A 25601-nucleotide genomic window follows, 5' to 3' on the forward strand; every position below is an offset into this window, starting at 1 on the left:
CCTGAACTTGAAATATATGGTGTCCTTATCCTCTAACATAAGGCTGCCTAATGAGGTTGAAAATGCATCATCCATCCACGAGGTCTGTGTAAAAGTGCACAAAAACATCATCGCGTACAGACAGTGGTGTGAAATTCGAAAATCTAAGCTGGGTTTAAAAAAAAAAGGAAGAAAGAAAAAGCCGACCACTGAGCCGGTTCCTTCTTGGGTCCTAGGTCCGCAACACAGAGCCCGGAGGGAAGCCCCCTAGGAGGGTTGCCGGCCCTACTGTCCTCACTCCCTACCTCATGGAGGCTGGGAGTCCCGCTCCTTTCCCTCATGGGTACAACCCCCGTGCCGGTTCACTTCCTCACCGAGAGTCGCGGACCAGCTCTCCCGACCCGGTAAACCGCAGACACTGTCAAGCGCTGGCTGCTCGGCGATCGTCCCGCAGCAGAGACTCAAGCTCGGGTCGTACGGCAGGAAGCTGCTCAACGCGCAGCCGCCGCGGCCTCCAACCACCGGCCAGCGGAGGGGCGCTAGGCCGCCCCCAACCAGCTCACTGTGGCCAGGACGAGGCAGGGGAAGGGAGCCGCGGCGTCGCGGCGCCGCGGCCAGCGAGGTAAGTAGTCATAAGTGTCTATCCGCCACTCGGGGTAACTCCTGTCCTAACGGCAATCTCTGCCGTCTTCGCCTGTCGTTTTCTCCCCCGCTTCTGCAGCCGACAGGAATGGAACAGTCCCGCGGGGGGATTGTGGGAGGCGCACGCGCGAGGGGTGGAGGGTTTGTGGGGGGGGGCCGGCGGAGGAGGAGGCGGCGGCGGCAGTGGCGGCGGTTGGTGGCAGTGGGGGCGGGGAAGGGGGGAGGAGAGGAGAGGAGGTGGAGGAGGAGGCTTGGGCTCTCGCTGCCGAAGGTACGCGTGAGGGCCCGCGGTAGAGCTGGCTTGACAGGGGCCAAGGGGAAGTGGGGGACTGTGCGAGGAGGCGCCCCAGAGCGAGTGCGTACTGGCTGGCGGCCGCGCAAGGCGGCCGAAGGCGGTGGTTGGTGGGAGCAGCGAGCGACGAGCCCAGATACACTCTGGCGCGTGCGGGCGGCCGTGCGCGCTCCGCCGCCCGGGTCGGGTGAGGGGGGAGGACGAAGGGGGAAAACGCGAGGAGGGAGGAGTGGGAGGTGGGGGGGCACGAGGCGCCCTTCGCTCCCTCCCTCCCAAGGAGCTGCCGCCGCCGCCGCTCTGCCGCCGCCGCTCCCGCCGCCATTTTGGGTTCGCTTTGCGGAGGGGGAGACGATCCTCGTCTCGGTTGCGGGACCCGCCTCCCCTTAGTTTCCCCCGCTTAGCCCCACGCCTTTCCCCTCTCCCCTCTCGCATTTCCGCCAGTCCGCTCACCCGCTGGCCGCCTCCTGACAAGCGGGAGGGATCCGCTGTGGACCAAGGGAAGCGGAGGAGCCTGGTGGCGGCCGCCCCCTCTTCCCCACTTCCCTGCACTCTCATCTCTCTCGGCCTCGGCCTCTGACACGGTGAGTAGAACCGCCTGGGGAGGCCTTTGGGCCTAGGTACTCCCTCAGCGACTTAGTCCTTGGCTTCCTGGGAGCTACTGTCATCTCCCGGACCTGGACCTCCGGGAGAGCGGTGGTAAGGATGGGGGAGGGGAGAGTAGGGAAGGGGATCCTGAGCTTACCGGGAAGTCCCTCCTGGCGGGGGTGAAGGGGTGTCCCTGACAGGCGGACTCCTGGCTTGGGGGAGGGGGCGGGAAAGTAAGCGAGTGGAGGCGGAGTCGCTGTGCCCCTGACAGGTTAGTTTGTTGTGGAGGTAGGATTGGGGCATCCCCCATAGTCCTGTTTGTTTCGTTTAAGGGATAAGAGCGGCAGGAGGAAAGATCTTCTGAGGGTAGTTTACGTGTACGGTCAGATCTGTGGTGTCCCTGACACGCTGAACTGTATGTAGGAAGGATAGAATGATCTCAGTGTTACAAGTTTAATAAATGTTACTGGCTAATTTGTGCATTGAAAGACATGTTTTTGGTCTAGAAGACAGATGGTATGTTGGTGTATAGCGGCTGTGTTTGTGTGTGTATGCGAGGAAGGAAAGTGTTCCGGAAGAGTTTGCTTGTATTTGTATAAGTGTAATGGAGTTCCACTTATAAGTTAGTTTATTTTAAAAATAAAACTTGGGGTGTTCCCTGCTGGTTGATATGTATGTGTATTTTAGGGTTTGGGAGTGCCTTAATACTTGCTGGGAAAGAGAAGTCATGGCAGTATTTTAGAAATACAGCATGTAAATGTGGGGTCAGGGATGGGAGAAACTTGTCATAGCCAGTTATTCTTAAGAATAGTCTGTTCCTCAGAATAGGGTGAACTGTGTAGATGTGAAGGCCCAGAACATTTTTACTTGAACAATTACTATGAGGGTATAAAGAATGGATGGCCTTCTTGTTGATCTGAGTTTATATTAACACTTTATAATGGAATAAAGCTTTTTTATTGTTCAGAATGCTCTTGCAGTTTGTTTGTGATCCTAAATAAATCTCTGTGAGAATGGTGGGATGGGTGTTTCCTCCCATTTTACAAAATAGCAAATTGAGGCATAAAGAGATAATTTTTCCAATGTCATGTGTTAAATTGGTGACAAACTTGGGTCTATAACAGATATTTTGACTACTAATTCAGTAGTATATTCACCATACCATGGCGTCTCGGGAGGTCTTTGTCAGGCAGATCTGAGTTTATTGGAAAGATAGGGGCATATTGACTGGTTGGATGGTATTCGGTAGAGATCAGTTGTGTCAGACAGAACATAGGTTGTCCTTGCCAGGTTAGCCTGTGAGAAATGGGTATTCCATGACTCTGTTACTTTCTGCTTATGGAGGAAGCATAGCATTTCTGACACTTTAGCTTGTATGTTTGAGGGAGGCATGTTTAACTTGTACCATAGCAGCTGCATGGGGGCTGACAGCTTAACTTTAAGGGAGGAAGGATCTTCTTTCATTCATTCAACAAATATTTGTTGAATAACTCTTCAATAAATGCTCCCTGCCTTGGGGTGGGAATAATCAAGGTGACCCTGTTGAAACAGCCTGGGTACATATGAGGGGATTTGTCTTTGACAGTGATAAATATTGAGACAGTGATACGTATTGAGTCGAGTGAGGCTCACAGGTCAGTGTGGAGTTGAAACTAGAAAACCTTCCTAAAAAGCCTATTCAGTTTGGAGGGAATTTAGATCTTCCAGACATTTTAATATGGAAGGATACAGGTGTATTTAAGCATCTAACAGGGTGACCAGTTTGTGGTACAGTGTGCCACCTTTTGCATTTTCTTTTGGCATTTCCAAGTAAACTGTTTTTGGGATCTGGAATTGTTGATGTTTGTGCCTGTGGATATTGGAACTTTTTGGCTTGGCTGAAGAAATTCTTCCAGAGGCTAATTTTGTACTAAGGATCCCCTCTATGAATATGAGGGAAGAATACTTGAATTAAGCCAACTTAACTATTTCTTGGAAAATGGAATGTTTTTGATTTGCTAGATTAGCAGTTCTTAAAAGTTTTTTGGGGTCACTTATTCTTCTGAGAATCTGTTGAAAAAACCCTCACTGTAGAAAATGAGCATGAGCACAGTCGCACGAATTAGGCATACAAATTTCAGAAACTTAAATTATAGTGAAGTATTGATAGAACCAATTTATATTCAGGTCTCATTTAAAAGCTTTTTTTTAAAAAAATAGCTTTGTTTGGGGGTAGAGATGTTGGTACGAGTTTCAGGTGAGAGGTTCTTTGACAGTGTTTGAGCATGCTGACGATAAGGAGAACTTTAAGATCTTTGTTTTTTATTCTTTGTTTTTTATTCTTTATTCTTTGCAGATTGATTTCTCCAGTGTTAATACATGATTCTGAATTAGGTGATAAGAGAATATAACACAAATGTTTATAGCTTTATTCTTTTTCATTATAATAATTTGTATTCTCAAACTCATCTCTTTCCAGTTTTGCATTGGGACTGAGGTGTTTTGAAGCTCATCTCCTGGCATTTATCTTAGTTATAACAAACGTTATTGAGTTATTTTTATGCAGGGGACACAAAGATGAATAATATATGGCTTCTGTCCTTGAAGCTATTCTAATCCTGTTGAAGCTATGAATTGCGTGATAGTGGGGGCTTTCTAAAGGGCAAGGTGGATTGAAGCATGTTCCTAGAACTTGAGATTTCATGACTTAGTTGCAGAGAGGTTTTGCTATTATTCTTAGGAAGTTACAAAGTCTTCACATTCTGTATGCAACTTTGTAGCTTAAAAAACGTGTTTTAATATCATTTGATATTTTGGGATGAAGAAACTCTTTGAAAAGGAGGCAAATGTTGGTAGCATTCCTGATCTTGTCTTGGATATATTTCTATAGTGAGTTTATGTAAAAAGGTCTTAATGTCATTTTGGATATGCATGTATATAGACAACACTTCTGGGATGAAATCCAGTAGCTATTTGACAGACTACCCATGAATCTAGTACTGAAAATTAAAAGTAATTACTGAATTTTTAAAGAAAAGAAATTCAGAAAGGTGTTTTAATAGTACAGATTACAGGATTCAGTAAGATAATGGAGATATCTTAAGAAAAATGGTCTGATTGTCTCTTTATTGTCATGTCCTCTGTGTAAGAATGTCATGTAAATTTGTGAAAAGTTTAATACTTTATGTAATTTTTAATTTGGGTAGTTGGTTCATGGGTTGTTTTTTTTTTTTTTAAATAACATGTCATATGTGTGTGTAGTGTGTCTATATCTGCATATGGATAACATATGTATATAGTCTCCTATAATGTATGAGATACTTCACAATTTAAAAAAACAATGCTTGCAGTAATTACAAAAAATACACAGGATCTTTAAGGATCGAGAATAGAAAGTGATTTCCATGTCCTATTCTTGAGTTGTATTCTAAAATGTGGAGTATAACTTCCCTATATCTTGCTAATAAGCACTGTGTCTTTATGGTATTAGCAGTACCACTTGAGGCTTTATTCTAAGTCTTCCATGCCTTACAAATAAAGAATCTGGACACATTCAGTCCTGCCTAAAATGATCTACCTGCACACAGTGGAAAAGTTTTACCATATGTGTAGGTGGTGCGTCTCCATTAAATAATTTCATATTCTTGAGTTATGCATGTTGATCTGAGTGTTTTAAAGGTAACATAACAGCTTATATTACTTTATATTATAATCCACTGTGAGGTCTGCTTTGTGCCAGCCTTTCCAGAAGCATGAGATATCTTAACCCTGGCTATCATAAGAGAGGGAAACGAAAGTAGTTTTTGTTTTGAGCTATATTGCTAGTCTTTTTAAAAAAAATCATCCTTCTTTAAATTACTTGTAATTTATTTGGTTTATATTCTTTCGTTTGGAGAGGTTAGATTTTCATACTTATGATTTGTCGTCTTAGTTAATGATAATTGTCATTTCATGGTTTAGAAATCACTTTCTTAAAAAAAAAGAAATCACTTTCTTAGTGACTGTCTCATTGGGGGTGTTGATGGCAGTGTGTTTTTTTTTTTTCCTTCTATTTTTTGGCCACACCACCCAGCTTGAGGGATCTTAATTCCCCAACCAGGGATTGAACCTGTGCCCCCTGCAGTGGAAGCTCAGTGTCTTAACCACTGGACCATCAGGAAGTCCCGGCAGTGTGATGTTGACACAACATGATAAATTATGGCTTCAAGTAATGATGAAATTTAACTAATAATCTTATTGCTATTTCAGAGTTCTGTTTCCTTCATTGAGCATCTAACTTTTTTATGTTTGAAGAGTATATAAAATTTTGTTTTTAGCATTAATAGTTTTTGCTTTCCATAGTTTTTAGTCATTTGCTCTCAGACATATGCAAGTTGATGACAGGAGTGTATACTTTTTTTTTTCATTTAATTTTGTTCCTTTTTTTAAGTGTGGAAAATTTCTAACATATACAGAAATGAAAAGAGTAGTATAGAGTTCTCATGTACTTAACATCCAGCTTCAACAGTTATTCACACCCAGTTATCACACTATATCCCATCTACTAGCCTCTCTTCCTCCTCCCTCGCTTTGCTTATTTTGAAGTGAATCTTCCAGATGTTATATCACTTCATCCATAAATTCAGTGTGTACATTCTTTTAACTCTTAAGTGGGGAATTATTTCCCCATAGTTAGGTTTATATAACTTTTCAAATAAACTATCTGATGATAGTTGGAACTTCACTACTCATACCAAATACTTGCAATCTGTATTACCTGTCAATAGGAATTCCCTCTGCAAACTAAAAGAAATGAGCTGAATAGAAATTTACCTCACTGTCTTTAGATGTTTGCATTGAAAAATGCAGTTAGTTGCTATGTTTCCTAGAAAAGTTTATCAGCTTTTTTCAAACACACGAGTGAGAAATAATGTCTCTTAGTTCTTTTGTTTGTTTTGTTTTTTTAGTCATAGTGACAAGATGCTGAAAACATTTCCTGGTTGCTCTTGGTTCCTCTTGATTTTCTAACTGGATCTAGTTACCACAATGAAATCAGATGATACTGGTGATGTTGAATAGGAGCTGAAATTGGTCTAAAATCAACTTGCTTTATAAAGAGAATGAAATACACCTTGTTTTGAGTTTTGAAATTCTGTTTGTGGATGTTTGAAAATACATATCAAAAAAACCCACAAAATACATTTCATTGCTTAAACTGCTAAATATGAACCATGTTACAGAGCATGGTTATGATGAGTAGAAATACTGTAGAAAAAGAAAGTAAATATTCCTATTGAGTTATGAAGATGAAACAGAGTATAGAGATTTGAAGTGGTTGCCAGTAAAGTAGAATATAGATGTATATCCTTTCCTTCCAGAAAAGGCTGACAGATGAATGTGAATTCCATCACTAATGAAAATTTGGTCAACTTATCTTTTGTTACTTCTTTTGTTATAGTCCCACAGTAAATAAATCATGAATCTTTGACTTAATCTTCTTGTTTTACATTTTGTTCTATCTTTTCTACACTTGATACCAAATCACTCCTCTCATTCAGTTTTTTTTTTTTTTTTTTTTTGCGGTACGCGGGCCTCTCACTGTTGTGGCCTCTCCCGTTGTGGAGCACAGGCTCTGGACGCGCAGGCTCAGTGGCCGTGGCTCACGGGCCCAGCCACTCCACAGCATGTGGGATCTTCCCGGACCAGGGCACGAACCCGTGTCTCCTGCATCGGTGGGCGGACTCTCAACCACTGCACCACCAGGGAAGCCCCTCATTCAGTTTTATTTGTCGTAAGACCACAGGTGGACAGTGTGTCAGATTATAAAGGAGCTATATCATGGCTTCTTGGTGTAAATGACATTGAGAATGTGGTAGAGACATTCCTTATGATAAGGTTTCTTAAATTCAGCACTGCTGAAAATGAAAGCCCTAGAGTTTAAATAGTAACATTTAAAGCTTAACAGGGCTTAATGGAAAGAATTTAAAAGATTGTCTTCGAAAGAAAAACTACTAATTCTGACATTTGAGAAAATGGAGGAGTGAATTAATCATGTATAATCATTATGGGTTGAACAATATTTTATATATAATATATGTATATGAAGATACAAAGATTGGAGAATAAGAATCTCAAACAAGTAGAGATTCCATGTATATGATTGATAACTAAATGGTAACACAAGTTGGAAAGTTAAAGTTTAGGTGCAGAAGCGTATCAAAGAAAAAAGAGCAATCACCTTAAGACTGCAATTAGTTAGAGATTTAAGTTAATTATAAAAATAATTCTGAGTGTGTGTTTAAGGGGATAAAACCCCCTCAAGTGTAGAGCAAATCAGCGTTTAATTTCTTCTGAACAGTAATTCTTCTGTTTGTTCATTGATTCATCCATCATTCAGCCAACTAACATTTTTTCAGTACTTACTCCATTAGCATTTCTGTGCTTAGGTGTTGGGAAAAAAATTAGGATTTTTTTTTGGTTTGTTTTTTGCCTGAAGCGAGTTGTGAATCTAGTAAGAGGAACATCATGTTAACAAACTTAATATATGATGTAATACATTTCTCCCAGGTAGAGAGGGGAGAAAGTTATTAAGTCTGTGGGGAGAAAGGAAAGGTTAGGGATGGCTTCTGACCAGTGGGAAGAGACAGGTTTTAAAGGATAAATATGAGTTATTCAATAAGGTATAGCAAGAGCATTCTAGGTAGAGGAAGATCATCTGCAAGGGTATGAAAGTGAATATATCATAGCAGAATGAGTTCAGGGGACTGTAATTTGAATCACTATAGAACTTTCCACCCATTCCCCTATGATTTCCTGTGTCTTCAGTGCTATATAAGGTTGGCTTTTGTGCTTAGAGATCATCAAAAAAATAAAGATTGAACTATGTTCAGTACACTCTACTTACACAAAATAGTATATTCTTACAGTTAAAGGTAATTTTAACAAAGATTCAAATGAAGAAAATAATTGGTTCTCTTTTAGTTACTCAGAAAATTTTTACTAGAATACACTCCTTCAGCATTTTAATTAATCGGACCTTGTCTACAGTAGTTACCCAGGCAAATAAAATAATGTGTAATTGCTTTTCTTAATAATGAAAAATCTCCCAGCCTCCACATTGGTATATTTCTCCTCAATTTGTTGCAAATTTCAAATAGTGGTTAAGACTGTGGACTCTAAAATCTGATTGAGGGATTTTCCTGGTGGTCCAGTGGTTAAGACTCTGCGCTTCCACTGCAGCGGGCACGGGTTCAATCCCTGGTCGGTGAACTAAGATCCAGCAAGCCACGCAGTGTGGACCAAAAAGAAATCAAATTGAGTACGCTCAGATTCCAGTTTTGCTACTTACTATGTAACCTTTAGCAAAATAATAAAATACTTATGGTCTTTGGTTTCCTTGACTGTAAAATGATGGTAATACTTATAGCAAAGGATTGTTGGAGGATTGTATGAGGTAATATGTGTAAGTTCTTAGCTTAATTTGTGTCATGTAGCAAGTGCATAATACAGATTTGCTGTTATTTCATTTCCTGAAAAGAGAAATTTTTTAAGGAAAGCAAATGACCTCCCTTATATATATTTCCTATAGGAGGTAAGAATATGTAAAATATATTTGTGAAAGTGTGTATAAACAACTTATTTACATGTATACATGTTTTTTCCTGATTCTTGGTTTATCTTATTTTCCTCACATGTGAATTCTACTTTTGTTTTTTTCCACTTAACTCCAGGTTAGGTGTTTGTGTTTGGCTTCATTTTACCTTCTTACCAAATCAAGGATTTGTCTCCAAAGTGAACAGGAATATATCTCACTGTGTGAATATTTTGGGGTGGAGAACCTTAAGTCTTTGAACAGAATTGGGTTTAGTTATGACAGTTCTCTTTTTAAAGCTGATCACAGGACTTCCCTGGTGGCGCAGTGGTTAAGAATCCGCCTGCCAATGCAGGGGCTACGGGTTCTCGCCCTGCTCTGGGAAGATCCCAAATGCTGTGGAGCAACTGAGCCCATGTGCCACAACTACTGAGCCTGCGCTCTAGAGCCTGTGAACCAAAACTACTGAGCCCATGTGCCACAACTACTGAAGCCCACACGCCTAGAGCCTGTGCTCTGCAACAAGAGAAGCCACAGCAATAAGCCCGCGCACCGCAACGAAGACCCAACTCAGCCAAAAATAAATAAATAAATTTATTATTTTTTTAAAAAGCTGATTAGTATTTCCTTTGATTTTTAGGAGCCCAGTATAGTCTTCTAAAGCAGAACCCATGTCTTTTATTAAACCACCTCATTTGATTGAGAAAAAAGACCAACGTGTATTCACTGAGTGATTATTATGTGCCAGGCACTAGGATACGGTCACGAACAAAATAAGGTCCTTGGGCATTTTCCTTTTCCTTCTCCAGGACAAGATCTTTCAGTATTGATTTAACATATTTCTACCATCATATTACATGTGGTTCAAGCAAAACTCGTTCTTAAGGTATAGTAAAGATTTCTTGGGATACATTATTTTATGCCAGAGCAAACCAATTCTAGGAAAAAATCTCTAACTCTTGAGGAATCTTTATCGTATGCCTGTGGTTTATCAAGGCAGTCCATTGGACAGTTAGGCCTTTGGGGTATCAGTGGGTTAAGTCCTCTGTTCAGAGTCAGATAAAAACCATCATTCTGCCTCCTGTGCCTTCCAACAGAAGGCGTTCAACAAGTATTGATTGTATACAGTTGGCCCTCCATATCGTTCTGCATCTGCGGATTCAGCCAACCACAGATCAAAAATATTTGGGGGAAAAGAAATTCCAGAAAGTTCCAAAAAGCAAACATGAATTTGCCTCATTCCGTCAACTATATAGCATTTACACTGTAGTATTTACAGCTATTTATGTAGCATACACATTGCATTAGATATTATAAGTAATCTAGAGATGGTTTAAAGCAGCAGTCTCCCACCTTTTTGGCACCAGGGGCTGGTTTCGTGGAAGACGATTTTTCCATGGATGGGCTGGGGATGGTTCAGGTGGTAATGTGAGCGATGGGGAGTGGCAGATTAAACTTTGCTCACTCACCCGCTGCTCACCTCCTGCTGTGTGGCCCGGTTCCTAACAGGCTGCGGACCACGACGGGTCTGCAGCCTGGGGGTTGAGGACACTTGGTTTAAAGGATAGAGGAGGATGTGCTTAGGTTATATGGAAATACTATGCCATTTTGTATAAGGGACTTGAGCATCCCTTAGGTTTTGGTATGTGTAAGGGGTCTTGGAACCAACTACCTGCAGATACCGAGGGAGAACTGTACTTTATGCCAAGTACTGTGCTAAGCCCGGGGGATAGAGCAGTGAATAATGATAGGCAAGAATCACTGCCATCATGGTACTCACTTTCTAGTGAGTGGTAAGATAGATATTGTATACATGGATATGATGTCATAGCATTCCAGTGATAAGTGTTCTGTTTTTTTTTTTTTTTACTATTTATTTATTTGGCTGTGTCGGGTCTTACTTGCAGCAAGCAGGGTCTTCGTTGTGGCACGCAGGATCTTTTAGTTGCGGCATGTGGGCTTTTAGTTGTGGCATGTGGGATCTAGTTCCCTGACCAAGGATCAACCCAGGCCCCCTGCATTGGCAGCACGGAGTCTTAACCACTGGACCACCAGGGACGTCCTTCAGTGATAAGTGTTGTAAAGGAAATGTAAACAAGGTAAGGGGATATTAGGTAGTTAGGGAAGTCCTTTGAGGCAGTAGTATTTGAGCAGAAATCTGAATGATACGAAGGACCCCATGAATCTATCTGGGGCATAAGCATAAGTGCTGAGGCAGTAGTGTGGTGTATTTCAGAAATGGGAAAGAGCTGGGACAGAGTAAACAATGTAGGGAAGAATAATAGAAAATAGGGAAAAGAGGTAGCCAGGGCCTAGATAATGTAGGGACTTTTAAGACTTGACTAAGTGTCTAGGTTTTATTCTGGACTTGATAGGAAGCTCTTGTGGGGTTTTGAGCAGGGAAATGACTTGGGCTAATATATACACTTTGGAAGGCAACAGTAATGCAACCAGAGTGATCAGTCAGTAGGAGGTTGTGATATTTGAGGCAAGAGATGATTATGAGTTGAACCTAAAGTGTTATCAGGGAGATGGATTTGGGGATATATTTTGAAGGTAGTAGGGAGGATAACCTGGATTGGATGTGTGGTCTGAGTAAAAGAGTAAGTCAAGAATGATTCCAGTGATGGCCTTAACATTTGGATGCTATTTACTGAGATGACGAACACTGGGAGAAGCAGGTTGCGGGAATGCAGATATTAAGTTTGGTTTGGATATACTGACTTCAAGTTTTCTATTAAATGTTTCTGGTTGAGATATTGAGTAGGGCAGTTGGGTATCTAAGTCTCAAGGTTGGGGCAAATGTAAATTTGGGAGTTGATCAGTGTAGAGATGCTGTTTAGAGCCATGGGACTTCATGAGATTACCTGGATAGTGAATGTAGAGAAGAGATGAAGTTCTTGGACTGAGTTGTGGAGTATTCTTGACACTTACTAAAAATGCCAGGGTTGAAAGAATCTTTTGATAATTTTAGGGATAATACTTTGCTGACTAAGAAAACCTAGCAAGTACTAACTAGTCAAGACATAGAGACAAAAATAAAATGGTTGAGGAACAAGTTGCTATTCTTTTATCTGTTAAATAGCTCTTTGTGTCGCAGAGCTCAGAACACTCATTTTATGTGAAATTAAGAACCAGAGTGCTTATTTCTACTTGGTTACTCTGAAAAGATGGCCAGAATAGTCATTAGCTTCCTAGATATCTGTTGTGGAGGGCAACATAAGGTAAAACAAATAAATACAAGTTTATAAAGTAATGAATGAGGTGTCAAAAGAGATGAAGCTGCTTACTCATTAACAACCATTTCTAGCTTTGAAAATTTACAGAGTAAGAATGAGATCAAGCTGTCTCCTAATTTCTTATGTAGCCTATCATTGGGCATTGTTATACCTTCCTTTTATTAAGCTGGTTTTTCATCTGTGCACTTAATTAGTCAACATACCTAACCTGCTAGAATACATTTGTAAGATGTAACTAATACTTGTAACTCTTAGGGGCTTAATATCATTTAGGTCGACTTACTGCATTTTGCAGGACATGTTTTTCTGGATGTGGGTAAAGATCTATGTAAATACATTTGAGGTGTCAGAAATTGGAAGGAACAGAAATGACAGACAACAAAAGCAATCACAGTGTATAGGTTTTTTGTTTTGTTTTGGTTTTTTTTTGGCTGCATTGGGTCTTCGTTGCTGCGCGTGAGCTCTGTCTAGTTGCAGTGAACGGGCTACTCTTTGTTGCGGTGCCCAGGCTTCTCATTGCTGTGGCTTCTCATTGCGGAGCACGGTCTCTGGGCACGCAGGCTCGGTAGTTGTGGCTTGCGGGCTCTAGAGCGCAGGCTCAGTAGTTGTGGTGCATGGTCTTAGCTGCTCCACAGTATGTGGGATCTTCCCAGAGCAGGGCTCGAACCCATGTCCCCTGCATTGGCAGGGGGATTCTTAACCACTGCGCCACCAGGGAAGTGCCTATGTTTTTTGTTGTTAAAAACCTATCAGGAACCCTCTTAGCTAATGCGTGAAACATATCCTCTTGCTTGAGCACATGACTTCACACTTGCCGATCCACCTCTACCATTAGGAAAATGTAGGGCCCATCTGTTGAATTGGCACTGTGCCTAAAGGCTGGTAGTTTTGGACTTCGTCAGTCCAGGAAAAGGAATTAATTCCAGAACATTAAGGGGAAACTTTTCTAGTAACAACATATTCCCTGGAGTTTTTCTGATCTCTTATTGCTGTTTTACAGAAATCACCAGAGAATTAAGGATCCATATCATGTATGGATCCTAAGTCTAAGTCAGAATTATCATTTGTATATATTAGAGAGCCTGTTCTCTTCCATGTAAATGGTGTCCTTAAGAAAACATTAACAAAAATTTCCAGATAGTTAGAGGCAATCTTCTTAAGTAGAATTGAGATGTTTAAGAAAGTAGTATGATTGGGATTCAGATAAGCCTCGAAAAATATTTCTAGATGAATCTGTTCCACACAAATTTGGAAACTATTGACTGAGACTTAGAACTAGGTGATTAAAAGTGGCTACCTCCAAGTTTCTTGTTTCATAAGCATCTTAATTATGAATGTTATGGAATGACAGTTGCATTATTTACTTGTTCTTCAACAGGAATTGCATTTAAAAATGGACATACACTCACATGGGATGGTGGTGGTTAGATGGTGGTTTAAGTAAATCTTTGCTGTCCTGTCTGTTATCTGGCCACCTTCTTTTTCTCTTCACCATTTTGATAATGCAATAATTTATGGAGAATCATTAGTTAAAGCAACATACCAGTGTTAGAATGGCAGACTGGGTATAAGAAAAGTAATTCTCCAAAATCAGTAAAATGGCAGCAAAGTGATAATCGTGACCCACCCTGATTGGCTTCCAGCATACAGTTACCAAGCCTCCCTAGCTATATCCCACACACATCTCTGAAATGCATGCGATTTCTGAATCCAAACCTGACCATGTGCCTTGGCAGGACACACTCTTTAGCACTCTTCAAGATCCTGCCTACCTCTTTAGCTTTGTGTCTCACTGGGCTTCCTACCCTTGTGCTTCAGCTGTTTGGAACTGTCATCATTCCCATACACGGTTCGTTTATATCTCCATGACTTTCATGTTCCTCCCAGTGCCTGGCCGCTTAGAGAACACCCACCCAACTTCTGAGACAAAGTTCAAGTTGATGCTGTGAAGCCTTACCTGGGCACCTCCCCTCTTTTGGTGAACAGTATGCACTCATTTGTCTTTGGCATATACCTAGGAGTGGAATTGCTGGGCCACAGGGTAAGCATATTTTTATCTTTAGCAAATACTGTCAAACGGTTTTCCAAGTTGATTTTATGACTTTATAACTTTATCAGGCTCTACATCTTCCCCAGCTTTTGGTGTTGCCATTCTTTTAAATTTTAGCCGTTTTGGTGGGTAATAGTATTTCATTGGTATTGATTTGCATTTCACTGATGACTGGTGAGTTTAAGCAACTTTTCATGTGTGCGTTGGATGTTTGGACATCCTCTTGTGAAGTACCTGCTCTTAATATATATTCTGAATGCAATTCCTTTCTCAGATATATGCGTTGCAAATATCATCATCCAATGTATGGCTTCCCTTTTCACTCTCTAGGTGGTGTCTTTTGATGAACAGAAGTTCTCATTTTTCATAAAGTCCCATTTGTCTTTTTTTTTCCTGATCTAGTTTGAAGAGGCATGTAGTTGTGGGTAGGAGGAAATGGAGAATTACTTATTAATAGGCATAAAGTTTCTGTCAAGCAAGATGAATAAGCTCTAGAGATTTATTGTATAGCATTGTATGTATAGTCAACAATAGTGTATTGTACACTTAAAAATTTGGTAGATCTCATGTTAACTGTTCTTACCACAATAAAACAAAATAATAAAAAGATAAAGAGGTGTGTAGTAGGTGGCAGTCTATTGAATGGAAACAAAAAGGAGAGGAATACATTAAGGAAATAGCTAGTCAGTATTAAGATAATGGAGTTAGAAAGTACATCCAAAAGTTATTGGGTTAGTTTTCTCAATTTCATGTATATATGAACAAGACTTGAGAGGTGTGTGCTTATGGTACTTATGTATATTTCAAATCTTTTAAAAATATGTTTTTATTGGATTTGTGTTTCATTATAAAACTTACACAAATTCTGTAACAGGGCAAGGAAAAAAATATTTATAAACAAGATTTTTCCCGTTTACTTCCAAACCTTTTCCCCTAAAATAACCAGTGCTATCAGTTGATGTATAATCATTCATATTTATTTCTATGTGCATACAAATACATATTTTTTTCTACTCTTTACAAATATGAGCTCATGCTTGCATTTTTACTTAAAAATAGCATACATGGCTGTATATTTGTGTGTGAGTATATATATATTTAACTGTTTTTGTGTATGTAGCACATCAAGGACTGCTATAAGTATCCTTTTATTGGTGCTTTTATTTTTCTATGATAGAAAAGATCACTTTCCAAAATGATGGTGGCCACTAGTGCCCTCTTTCCCACCTTGCCAGTATTAGTTGTTATCAGTCTTAAATTTCAACCAAAGTGATGAGTGAAAAATATCTTAATTCACACCTCCCTGACTACCAGTGAGGTAGATCATCTTTTTATGTTTCTAATTATTTCTATGTCTTCTGTAATTGCCTGTGCATATCTCTGTATGTCTTTTCTTACGTACTACTTTATAGAATAACTTTGTATGGTAGAGATATTAATCCTTTTTCATGTTCATTATATTTTCTCCCAATCTGTTGTTTGTCCTTGATTTTGTTTACATCTTACATCACGGTATATAATGCTTTTATGTAATCAAATTGGTCACTTTTTTTCCTTTATGGTTTCCTGACTTGCTTAAGGTTTCTCAACCATAGGCTATAGAAATATTCACCAATACTCTTCAAGTGCTTTTATTTGTACATGTAGCTCTTAAATCCATGAGGAAATTATTCTTTTTTTAATTAATTAGGCTGCATTGGGTCTTCGTTGCTGTGCCTGGGCTTTCTTGTTGCAGTGAGTGGGGGCTACTCTTCGCTGCAGTGCACAGGCTTCTCATTGTGGTGGCTTCTCTTGTTGCGGAGCATGGGCTCTAGGTGCACAGCTTCAGTAGTTGTGGCATGCGGGCTCAGTAGTTGTGGCACACGGGCTCAGTAGTTGTGGCACACGGGCTTAGTTGCTCTGCGGCATGTGGGATCTTCCCGGACCAGGGCTTGAACCTGTGTCCCCTGCATTGGCAGGCGGATTCTTAACCACTGTGCCACCAGGGAAGTCCATGAGGAAATTACTCTTGTGTTTAATGAGGAATGGTTCTAACTTTGTCTTCTCCAAGTAGATAACCAGTTAGGTCAACATGCAACAAACATATATCAAATAACTCAGCTTCTTGCCATATTGAAATCTGTTAATTGAAAAAGGTTTTTTCAGGACTGCCACTAGTCCATAATCTGTTTTTATGTAAACTAGGAAGGGAATCCCTTCCACAAGAAACTTTATTTTGATCCACCAGAAAAATGTTAAATAGCTTTATTGAGATATGATTCATGTACTATACAATTCACTAATTTGAAGCATACAGTTCAGTGGTTTTTAACATATTCATATAGTTAATGTAACCATCTCCACTATCTAATATTAGAACATTGCATCTTGGTACCCATAGTCACTCCCCATCCCAGGTATTCCCCTTTTACCCTAGCCCTAGGTAACCACTAATCTACTTTCTGTATGGGTTTGCTGGGTTTGGACATTTCATACAAATGGAATCTTACAATGTTGTCTGTTGGAACTGGCTTCCTTCATTTAACATAATGTTTTCAAAGCTCATCTATGTTGTAGCATGTATCAGTACATCTGGCCCTCCATATCCATTGGTTTCACATCCGCACATTCAACTAACCATGGATTGAAAATGTTTGTTGGGGGGAGGGGGCTTCCCAGGTGGCGCAGTGGTTGAGAATCCACATGCCAATGCAGGGGACATGGGTTTGAGCCCTGGTCCGGGAAGATCCCACATGCCGTGGAGCAGCCAAGCCCATGCGTCACAACTACTGAGCCAGTGCTCTAGAGTCCACGAGCCACAACTACTGAGCCCACGAGCCACAACTACTGAGCCCACATGCCACAACTACTGAGCCCACATGCCACAACTACTGACACCCGTGCGCCTAGAGCCCATGCTTCACAACAGGGGAAGCCACTGCAATGAGAAGCCTGTGCACCGCAAAGAAGAGTAGCCCTACTCGCCGCAACTAGAGAAAGCCTGCGTGCAGCAACGAAGACCCAGCACAGCCATAGATAGATAGACAGATAGAAAGAAAGAAAGAATGTTTGGGGGAAAGAATTCTGGAAGGTTCCAAGCAGCAAAACTTGAATTTGCTGCACACAGCTGTTTATACAGCATTTACATCTTATTTACAACTATTTATGTAGCATTTACATTGTATTAGGAATTAGAAGCAATCTAGAGATGATTTAAATGCATGTAGGTTATACACAAATACTATGCCATTTTATATAAGGGGCTTCAGTATTTTCGGATTTTGGTATTTGTAGGGGTTCTGGAACCAGTTATCCGCGGATACTGAGGGATGACTCTACTTCATGCCTTTTCATTGATGAATAACATTTCATTGTATGGATAATGTTCCTGTGAACATTTGTGTACAAGTTTTTGTGTAGATAAAATTTTTTACAATATTTATTTATTTATTTATTTATTTTTGGCTGCGTTGGGTCTTTGTTGCTGCACGCAGGCTTTCTCTAGTTGCAGCGAGCGGGTGCTATGCTTCCTTGCTGTTTGCGGGCTTCTCGTCGTGGCTTCTCTTGTTGCAGAACATGGGCTCTAGGCACGGTGGACTTCAATACTGTGGCACGCGGGCTCAGTAGTTGTGGCTTGCGGGCTCTAGAGCGCAGGCTCAGTAGTTGTGGCGCACGGGCTTAGTTGCTCTGCGGCATTTGGGATCTTCCCGGACCAGGGCTCGAACCCGTGTCCCCTGCATTGGCAGGTGGATTCTTAACCACTGCGCCACCAGAGAAGTCCAAGATAAATGTTTTCATTTCTCTTGGGTATATGCCTAGGAGTGAAATTGCAAGGTTATGTGGTAACTCTGTTTAGCCTTTTGAGTAACTGCCAGACTGTTTTCCAAAGCAGCTGCACCATTTTACATTCCGACTCCAATTTTTTCACAGAAAAGTTTTATGGAAAATAAATATAATGTACTTACAATGTAAATGGTACCCTCTTGGAAACGACTCTTTTGTTTAGTGTATAACCAAGTGGATTGGCCCTGAGTTGACAGCGCTTAATCCTGGTCAGAGTGTAATAATTCACTAATGAGAAAATCTTTCTGACGTTAACTTCTGCTTCCCTCCTGTTGCCATTTTAGAATTCCCTAGGGATAGAGTTCAATGTCCCTACATGTTCCTTGCAACCATGGACCCATCCCTCCTTTTTAATTTAATTTTATTTATTAAAAAAAATTTTGTGTTTTTTTGTTTATTTATTTTGTCTGCTCTGGGTCTTAGTTGTGGCATGCATGCGGGATCTAGTTCCCTGACCGGGGATTGAACCTGGGCCTCCTGCATTGGGAGTGAGGACTCTTACCCACTGGACCACCAGGGAAGTCCCCATCCTTCCTTTTTTTAAAAAACAGTTGAAGTTATATATATTCGATTTGTATTAACTTTGCTTGTCAGGAAGAATTAAGTAAGCTTTGATTAGATTATCTGTCTGACAGTCGATGAGTATAGTTTTTTCCTAAGGATTAGCTTTGGGAATTCTTTCTGTGTATATTTTCCTCTTGTGGCTTACTAATTATAATTTATGTCTGCTATTTCACTTTCCTGTTCTGAATTTCTGAAGTAGTTTGTTGGTATAATAAGTATTTCTTTGGTCATGAGACACATTCTTTCCTCCCAGTTTAATGTTTCTGAAAGTAGGAAATAATACAACTGATAATTACATTTAATGTGGTAGTGGCTTATAAAAAAATTTCCTCCTGAAAATGCGGTCATTGATTCATGAAGCCTCTTAGAATCAGTGGCATCTTGGAATTTAAGAAATATATACAATACATAAATATAAAAATAGCTAGATTTACTGGTGATTAGTACTTTGAAAGTTAGGAATTGTTGGTGATTGTCCCTGTCTTTTAAATAAAGGGTTCTGTAGCTGAGTAAAAAAGCTTAATTTGTCCAGCTTTTTAAGTGTAGTTTTTGTTGTATAAGTCATTTAGGGACATAGTTTAAAATTTTTTGGTATCTTCATGAAGATATTTTAGCTTTTTCTGATTTCAGTGACTTATGTAACATCAGTGATTCAGTGGTTTAATGTAAAACATCTTAAACCAGTTAGGAAACTGCTTACTCTTTTACTGGTGATATACATAGAGCTTATTTTTTAAGTTATAAAAGCAGTATGAGATTAAATAGTGTTTAGACAATTAAAATATCAGTTCTGTGCTTCCCTGGTGGCGCAGTGGTTGAGAGTCCACCTGCCGATGCAGGGGACACAGGTTCGTGCCCCGGTCCGGGAAGATCCCACATGCCGCGGAGCAGCTGGGCCCGTGAGCCATGGCCGCTGAGCCTGTGCATCCGGAGCCTGTGCTCCCCAACGGGAGAGGCCACAACAGTGAGAGGCCCGCATACAGCCAAAAAATTATATATATATACACATATATATATATGTGTATATATATATCAGTTCTTTAATATTTCAATTTTCATTTTATCTGTTCTCTGTATACGTGATTAAAAATATAGTAATATGCATGTTGGCTTATTCAGTCAATAGATACTTATTGAATGCCTTTTATGGTCCAGGAACTTTACTAAGGATATAGCAGTAATAAGGCAGATAGGATTCTTATTCTCATGAAACAAATGGTCTAGTGTAAAATATGGATATTAAGCATATAGCTTACTGGTATGATAAGTTTTAAGGGACTTACAGTATGCTATATGACCCCCTAACAGGGAGATCTCCCCTGGTCTAGGGGGTTAGGAAATGTCTCCCTGATAAAGTGACCTTTAAGCTGAGATGGAAAGGATGAGTAGAAGTCATCAGAGAAGCAGGTAGAAAAGAGTACTAGGCAGAGAGAAGTAACTATGTTCTCCTAGAGGGAGGAAGACAGAGACATTTGGGGAACTGAAAAGTACTTAGAACACTTGTATGTCACACATATGTTACTGCTTTGGGGGCTTTTATTTGCCCCTGCTGTGCTTATAGAAGAGTGGGAAGAGTGTGGCTAGAGTTAGGTAGGGGCTGATAATAACAAAAAAGTAAACGTAAACAGTGGTGTGTGTGTGAAGTACTTTTGTAAGTACTACTCATGTATTAGTTCATTGAACCCTAACAACAGTTTCTATTCATGGATGAGAGAACAAGGCATAGAGTGCCTTGCCCAAAATTAATATACCAGAACTGGGATCTGAGCCTGTGCATTCTGGATCCAGAGTTTGTGTCTTTAACTACTGTACCATACTGAAAATTTAAGTTATAAATTATGATTAGGATAAGGGAGTTTTATATCCAAAGGTCAGTATGAAAGCATCCAAAGGTTTTAAGCGGAGAAATGACATAATTAGATTATTTTTAAAATCATCCTTCTGGCTGGAGGAAGGGACTGGAGGAGAGCAAGGTGGATATACAAAGGAGTTAGAAGGCCACTACTATATTTTGGGTAGGAATTGTTTTTTTGGACAACTCAGTGGCAGTGGAATAGGAACTATGTGTAATCAAAAATTATTTACGTGGTTTTCACAGGTTTTGGTGTTAGGTTGAGAAGTCAAGGATGATCCCCACATTTCTGTGACTACTTAGCTAATATGATATATTCTAAGAAATATTATGGTCATTTATAAGAATTTTAAAGAGCATGAAACCCAGGACAAATTAAAATGCACAATGAGCTATGAATTTTTAAAAGTTTTGTATAGTTAATTTATATCTGGTTTTGAATGTTGAGAAATACAACAATGATTACAGTCTCTAACTATGTTTAATAAAGACCACAAAGGAAAATGAAAATTTATCATAGATGAGTCAAGCTAGATTTTACTTATTTTAAGCTAAAAATCTGCAAACATTGTTTAGTCTGCATTGTGTTAATTTTAGATATGTACTTATCCAAAAAAAATGTTATTTTTACGTATTAGGGAAAGTTAATAAGATAAATTACCTTTCTTACCAAGTTAAAACTAAAACTTATAAAACTCCTTTTATTTTATGTTCATATATTGTCATACTGCCTCCCTCTGTATATATCATGTGCCTATATTTCCATCTGTCTACTTGACCTTTCTACTTAAATGTTTCACAGGCATCTAAAATTAAACACGTTTATTACTGAACTCTTGATCTCCCCTTCTGTGTCATTCTGGCAAACAACTTATAGAATGCTAGCCCCGTGAGGGCAGGATTTTTGTGTTTTTTTGCAGTGCTCTGTAAGTTTCTGTTACATAATGAGCACTTAGTAAATATTTGTTTAAGGAGTGTCTAAATGGTACCACCATACAATTCTATGATTGCTCAAGTCTTCGTATTTTATTTCCCTCCCCTACTACTTCTTACTGATAAATCATATCTATTATACCTCTAAAATATCTCTTAATCCATCCATTCTTTAAAATTTTCCAGTGCTACTACCCTAATCTGTCAATCTTATGACTGTTATTCCAGAATCAACTTTTACTATTTTTCTAATCATTCTCCCACAGCAACCAGAGAAGTTTTCTTAAAATGTAAATTGTATCATTACTCTCCTTTTCAGAGCTTCTTTTTGAATTCCATATCTTTCATGTAGGCCAACAAGACCTTCTGCAAGCTATTTTCGTTTAACATTCCATTTTCGTATTGTGCTGTTCTCCATTTGGTTTACCTACTGTTAACCTTTACAGTCTCAGGGAGTTTTTACACCCACTGTTCCCTATTTTTGGATCATTTTCACCTCCACATTTTGCCTGACTATTCCCTGCTCGTACTGGGTCTCAGCTTATAGTTACATGTTTTTCTAAGATATGTTCCCTGCCCTTCCACGTTTCCTTGATATACTACCTCACATAGTAGTACCTTCACATTTATTAGGAGTTATATGTATTTGTATGATCAGTCATTCATTTGTATCCCCTGCTAAATTTGAAGTTCATGACACCAAGGACTATATTTGTATTACTTATGACTATATCTACAATGGGTATCACAATTCTCAAAACATATTTAGAGACTGTGAAAATATTTATTGAATGGATGAAGGGATAGATTAAGAATGGTGAATCCATAAAGGAAATGGTGGACTGGTTAGAGAGGTAGTTGGAGAGCCAGTAGAATGTGTGATCATAGCAGCCCGGTGAGAGTTTCAAATATCAAATATGCCAAATGTAGCAGAGAGGAGTAATAAGATGAGGACTAAAAATGATCTTTGGGAGGCAGAATAACATAGTGTTTAAGAGGAGCCAGGCAGACCTAGACTCTACCTTTTATTGGCTGTTAACTTGTCTTTTCATCTCTAAAAAGAGAAGAATAATAGTAACTACTTCATGGTGATTGTGAGGCTTAAAATGAGATAATCTGTATAAAATTTTTAGCATAGAGCTTTGCACATATTAAGAGCTCAGTAAAACTTTGGTATTTTTATTATTTTTAAATTGCTAATGCTAAACCCACTGTAAGGACTCAATATTTGTAGTACTTAGAAAATATATACAGTTGACACTTGAACAGAACGGGGGTTAGGGGCGCTGACCCTCCAAGCCGTCGAAAATCCACATAGTCAGCCCTCTGTATATGCGGTTCCTCCACGTCTGTGGATTCAACCAACTGCAAATCATGTAGTACTGTAGTGTTTACTATTGAAGAAATCTTCATTTAAGTGGACCTGTGCAGTTCAAACCCTTGTTGTTCAAGGGTCAACTGTAATTAGCAATTTTCTAAAAAGTTTGTTCATTGCTAAAATGATCTGGGAAAAAGGGCTTCATGTGGTAGATTAATGTTAGTTTCCCTTGAATTTGGGCTAGACTGTTTTGGATTGTTTCAATGGTCTGAAAATGTAAATCCCAAAGTTGCACGTGAGATGAATGTTGAATTTGCCTCTTTGAGCGTGAATGAAGAGATTCTAGCATTCTTAGTTCTGTGTTTCTCCTTGCAACTGTGTTTTAAATTGAATGTATTATAGTAGGAACCAGAATAAATTGTGTAACAACATAGCATCCTTGCCCCTGGATGGAAGACCTAGATTGTATAGATACATCTTTCCAAAAGCTGAAAGAATATCATTCACAAAGAACATTGCTTTGAAAATTCAAAAACAACGTCTGGCAGCTGCTGTAGGGACTGCTTTTCAGGCAGTTTACATTTAGTAGATAAAAGCATTCTTTGTTGTGAAGTATCTTCAGAACTTGGATTTATCTTTACTAGAAACACTTAAATTTGGTATGTGGAGTTTGCCAATCATGATTTTCCAGTCTTACTGCCTAAGTGGATTCACAGAATATGCCCAAAGGACACTATTCTTTTTTCTCCTTGATCAAGTTAAGGAAACGTAATAGTTCTCTATTCCTACATACATTTCTAGGGTAGTGATCAATATTTTCAAATTAATTTCCTTTTCAGTTTATTGATACTCTGCTATTATTTAATAATCTGTGTCACTTGGTTTAGTTTTTTCCATTTTTAAAATGAAGAGAATCATGCTCTCCAAACCCTTCTCTGGAATGTTTTGAGAGTGAGTAAGTGCTGGTAAAAAATGCTTTGAGTTCTTTGGAAGAAATACAGAAATTCTACTTTATATATTTATAAATATACATTAAGACTTCTGTAATTCTTCCATTATGAAAATCAAAAATTATAGGGAAATTTTAAAATGTGTGTACTTGTGAGTAGTGTATGTAAAAGTAGTTGTTTTTGTATAAATTATTATTTGTTTTTATTCCAAAAAGGATTTCTTTTAATAACTAACCAATAAGATATTTGGCAGGTCCATCAGTTCACCATTAGTAACACGAAACCCTGGATGGGCATTTGAATTTAAGAAACAAGAAAGAGGAGGGAAAAAACTAGAAAAGGAATAAATTGAAGCCAATAACATGTAACCCACATAAGGCATGGAGTTAATTTAAATATTTATTGACTACCACCTATGTGCCAGGTACCGTTCTTGATGCTAGAATAGTACATTGAACCAAATTGACAAAAATCTACTTCCATGTGGACTTTACATTCCAATGGAAGCGTGTAGACAATAAATAAATATATTGTACACCAGATGGTGAAAAGAGCACAGGAGAAATAAAACAGGATGAGTGTGAGAAGAGGTGGGATGGGTGTTTTTCTATTTTGTAAAGGGAATGCCTCTTCTATAAGTTATATTTAGGCAAAGACATGATGGAAGTGACAGAGCAAACCATGCAGTGATCTGGGGAAAGGGTTTTCTAGTCAGGTAGAATAGTAAGTGCAAAGGCCCTTAGATAGTATTTTCGTTGAATTTGAAAAACAGAAGAGTACCTGTGCCCCTCCCCCCCTTCTTGGAACTAAGTGGGGAGACTGGTAGGAGATGGAAGAGAAGTAGAGGGGATTGTAGGGAATTTAGACCATTGTAAAGACTTTGGCTTTTACTTTGAGTAAAATGGGAAGCCATTGAAAGGGTTTTTGAGCAGAGGAGTGACATGATATGATACAGGCTTTAAAAAGATTATCCTGCTGTTGAGAAGACTATAAAGAGATACAAAGGCTGAAACAAGGAACCAGTCAGGAGGTTATTGAAATAAATAGTACAGGGCAGATATTATCAGTTGGATCTGATTGGTAGCTGTCAAATTAGTGAGAAATAGGTTCCACATATATTTTGAGGGTAAAGAAGACTTTTCTGACCGAGTGGACATATGGGGCATTAGAAAAAGAAAGGAATCACAGATGATTCAAAATTTTTGGTCTAAATATTTCTGGTTGGAGTTTCATTTATTGAGATGACTAAGCCTGTGGGAAGAACAGATTTGGGGAGCTTGGCGAAGGTGAATTGACTTTGGACATGTTAAGCTTGAAGTGCCTAATTATTAACTATCTAGTCAGCGTGTCAAGTAGGCATTTAAATATATGAATCTGGAGTTCCAGGAGGGGTCTCAGCTGTTCTCTGTCTGGACATAGAAATTTTTGAATCATCTGTGTTAGATGGCATTTAAATTCAAAAGACTGGATCTGGTCATTTAGGAAGTTAGTGTAGACAGAAAAGGAAAGAGCACGCCCTGGGGGCACTCCAGTGTTTATAGAGTTAGGGGAGAAAAAGAAGAACTGGCAAAGAAGACTCCTTAATCAAACACTTTAGTACTTCTGCACTGAAGTGTATGACTGTTCATAGAAATTGTGGTAATTAAGACCAAAATGGATCCAGATCAGGTCAGGTCACATTTTGTCACTAGGGTGTTACGAGAAAACTTTTGATTTTCAGAGTTTTGAATTTCAGGATGTGAACACATCGTGGGGAAGACAGGACTTTGTACTTTTAAAGGAAAGAAAGCACATGGCACAGAAGCAGAAATGAACATGATTTGTTA

General features: G+C 39.3%; 2 protein-coding genes across 6 annotated transcripts in view; one reads left to right on the top strand and one right to left on the bottom strand.

Moving 5' to 3' along the window:
* Positions 1–1599, bottom strand: part of DAP3 (death associated protein 3) — a 30595-nt gene extending 28996 nt beyond the window's left edge. For 2 of the 4 annotated variants that reach the window (XM_060298493.1, XM_030842193.2), the window contains exon 1: positions 285–425. In XM_060298493.1, coding sequence (XP_060154476.1) covers positions 285–289 — 5 coding nt within the window. In that variant the 5' untranslated portion in view covers positions 290–425. Of the gene's footprint in view, positions 1–284; positions 492–1363 lie in introns of those variants that run through there. The other 2 variants (XM_060298492.2, XM_030842194.2) reach the window with 2 other exon arrangements.
* The window catches only part of ASH1L (ASH1 like histone lysine methyltransferase), a 204352-nt gene continuing 180022 nt past the window's right edge, over positions 1272–25601 (top strand). For both annotated transcript variants that reach the window (XM_030842181.2, XM_060298439.2), the window contains exon 1: positions 1272–1494. The gene's annotated coding sequence lies outside the window, so the exon portion shown is untranslated. The remainder of the gene's footprint in view (positions 1495–25601) is intronic.

This window comes from Globicephala melas, chromosome 1 (genome assembly GCF_963455315.2).
Source record: "Globicephala melas chromosome 1, mGloMel1.2, whole genome shotgun sequence".
NCBI lineage: Eukaryota > Metazoa > Chordata > Mammalia > Artiodactyla > Delphinidae > Globicephala > Globicephala melas.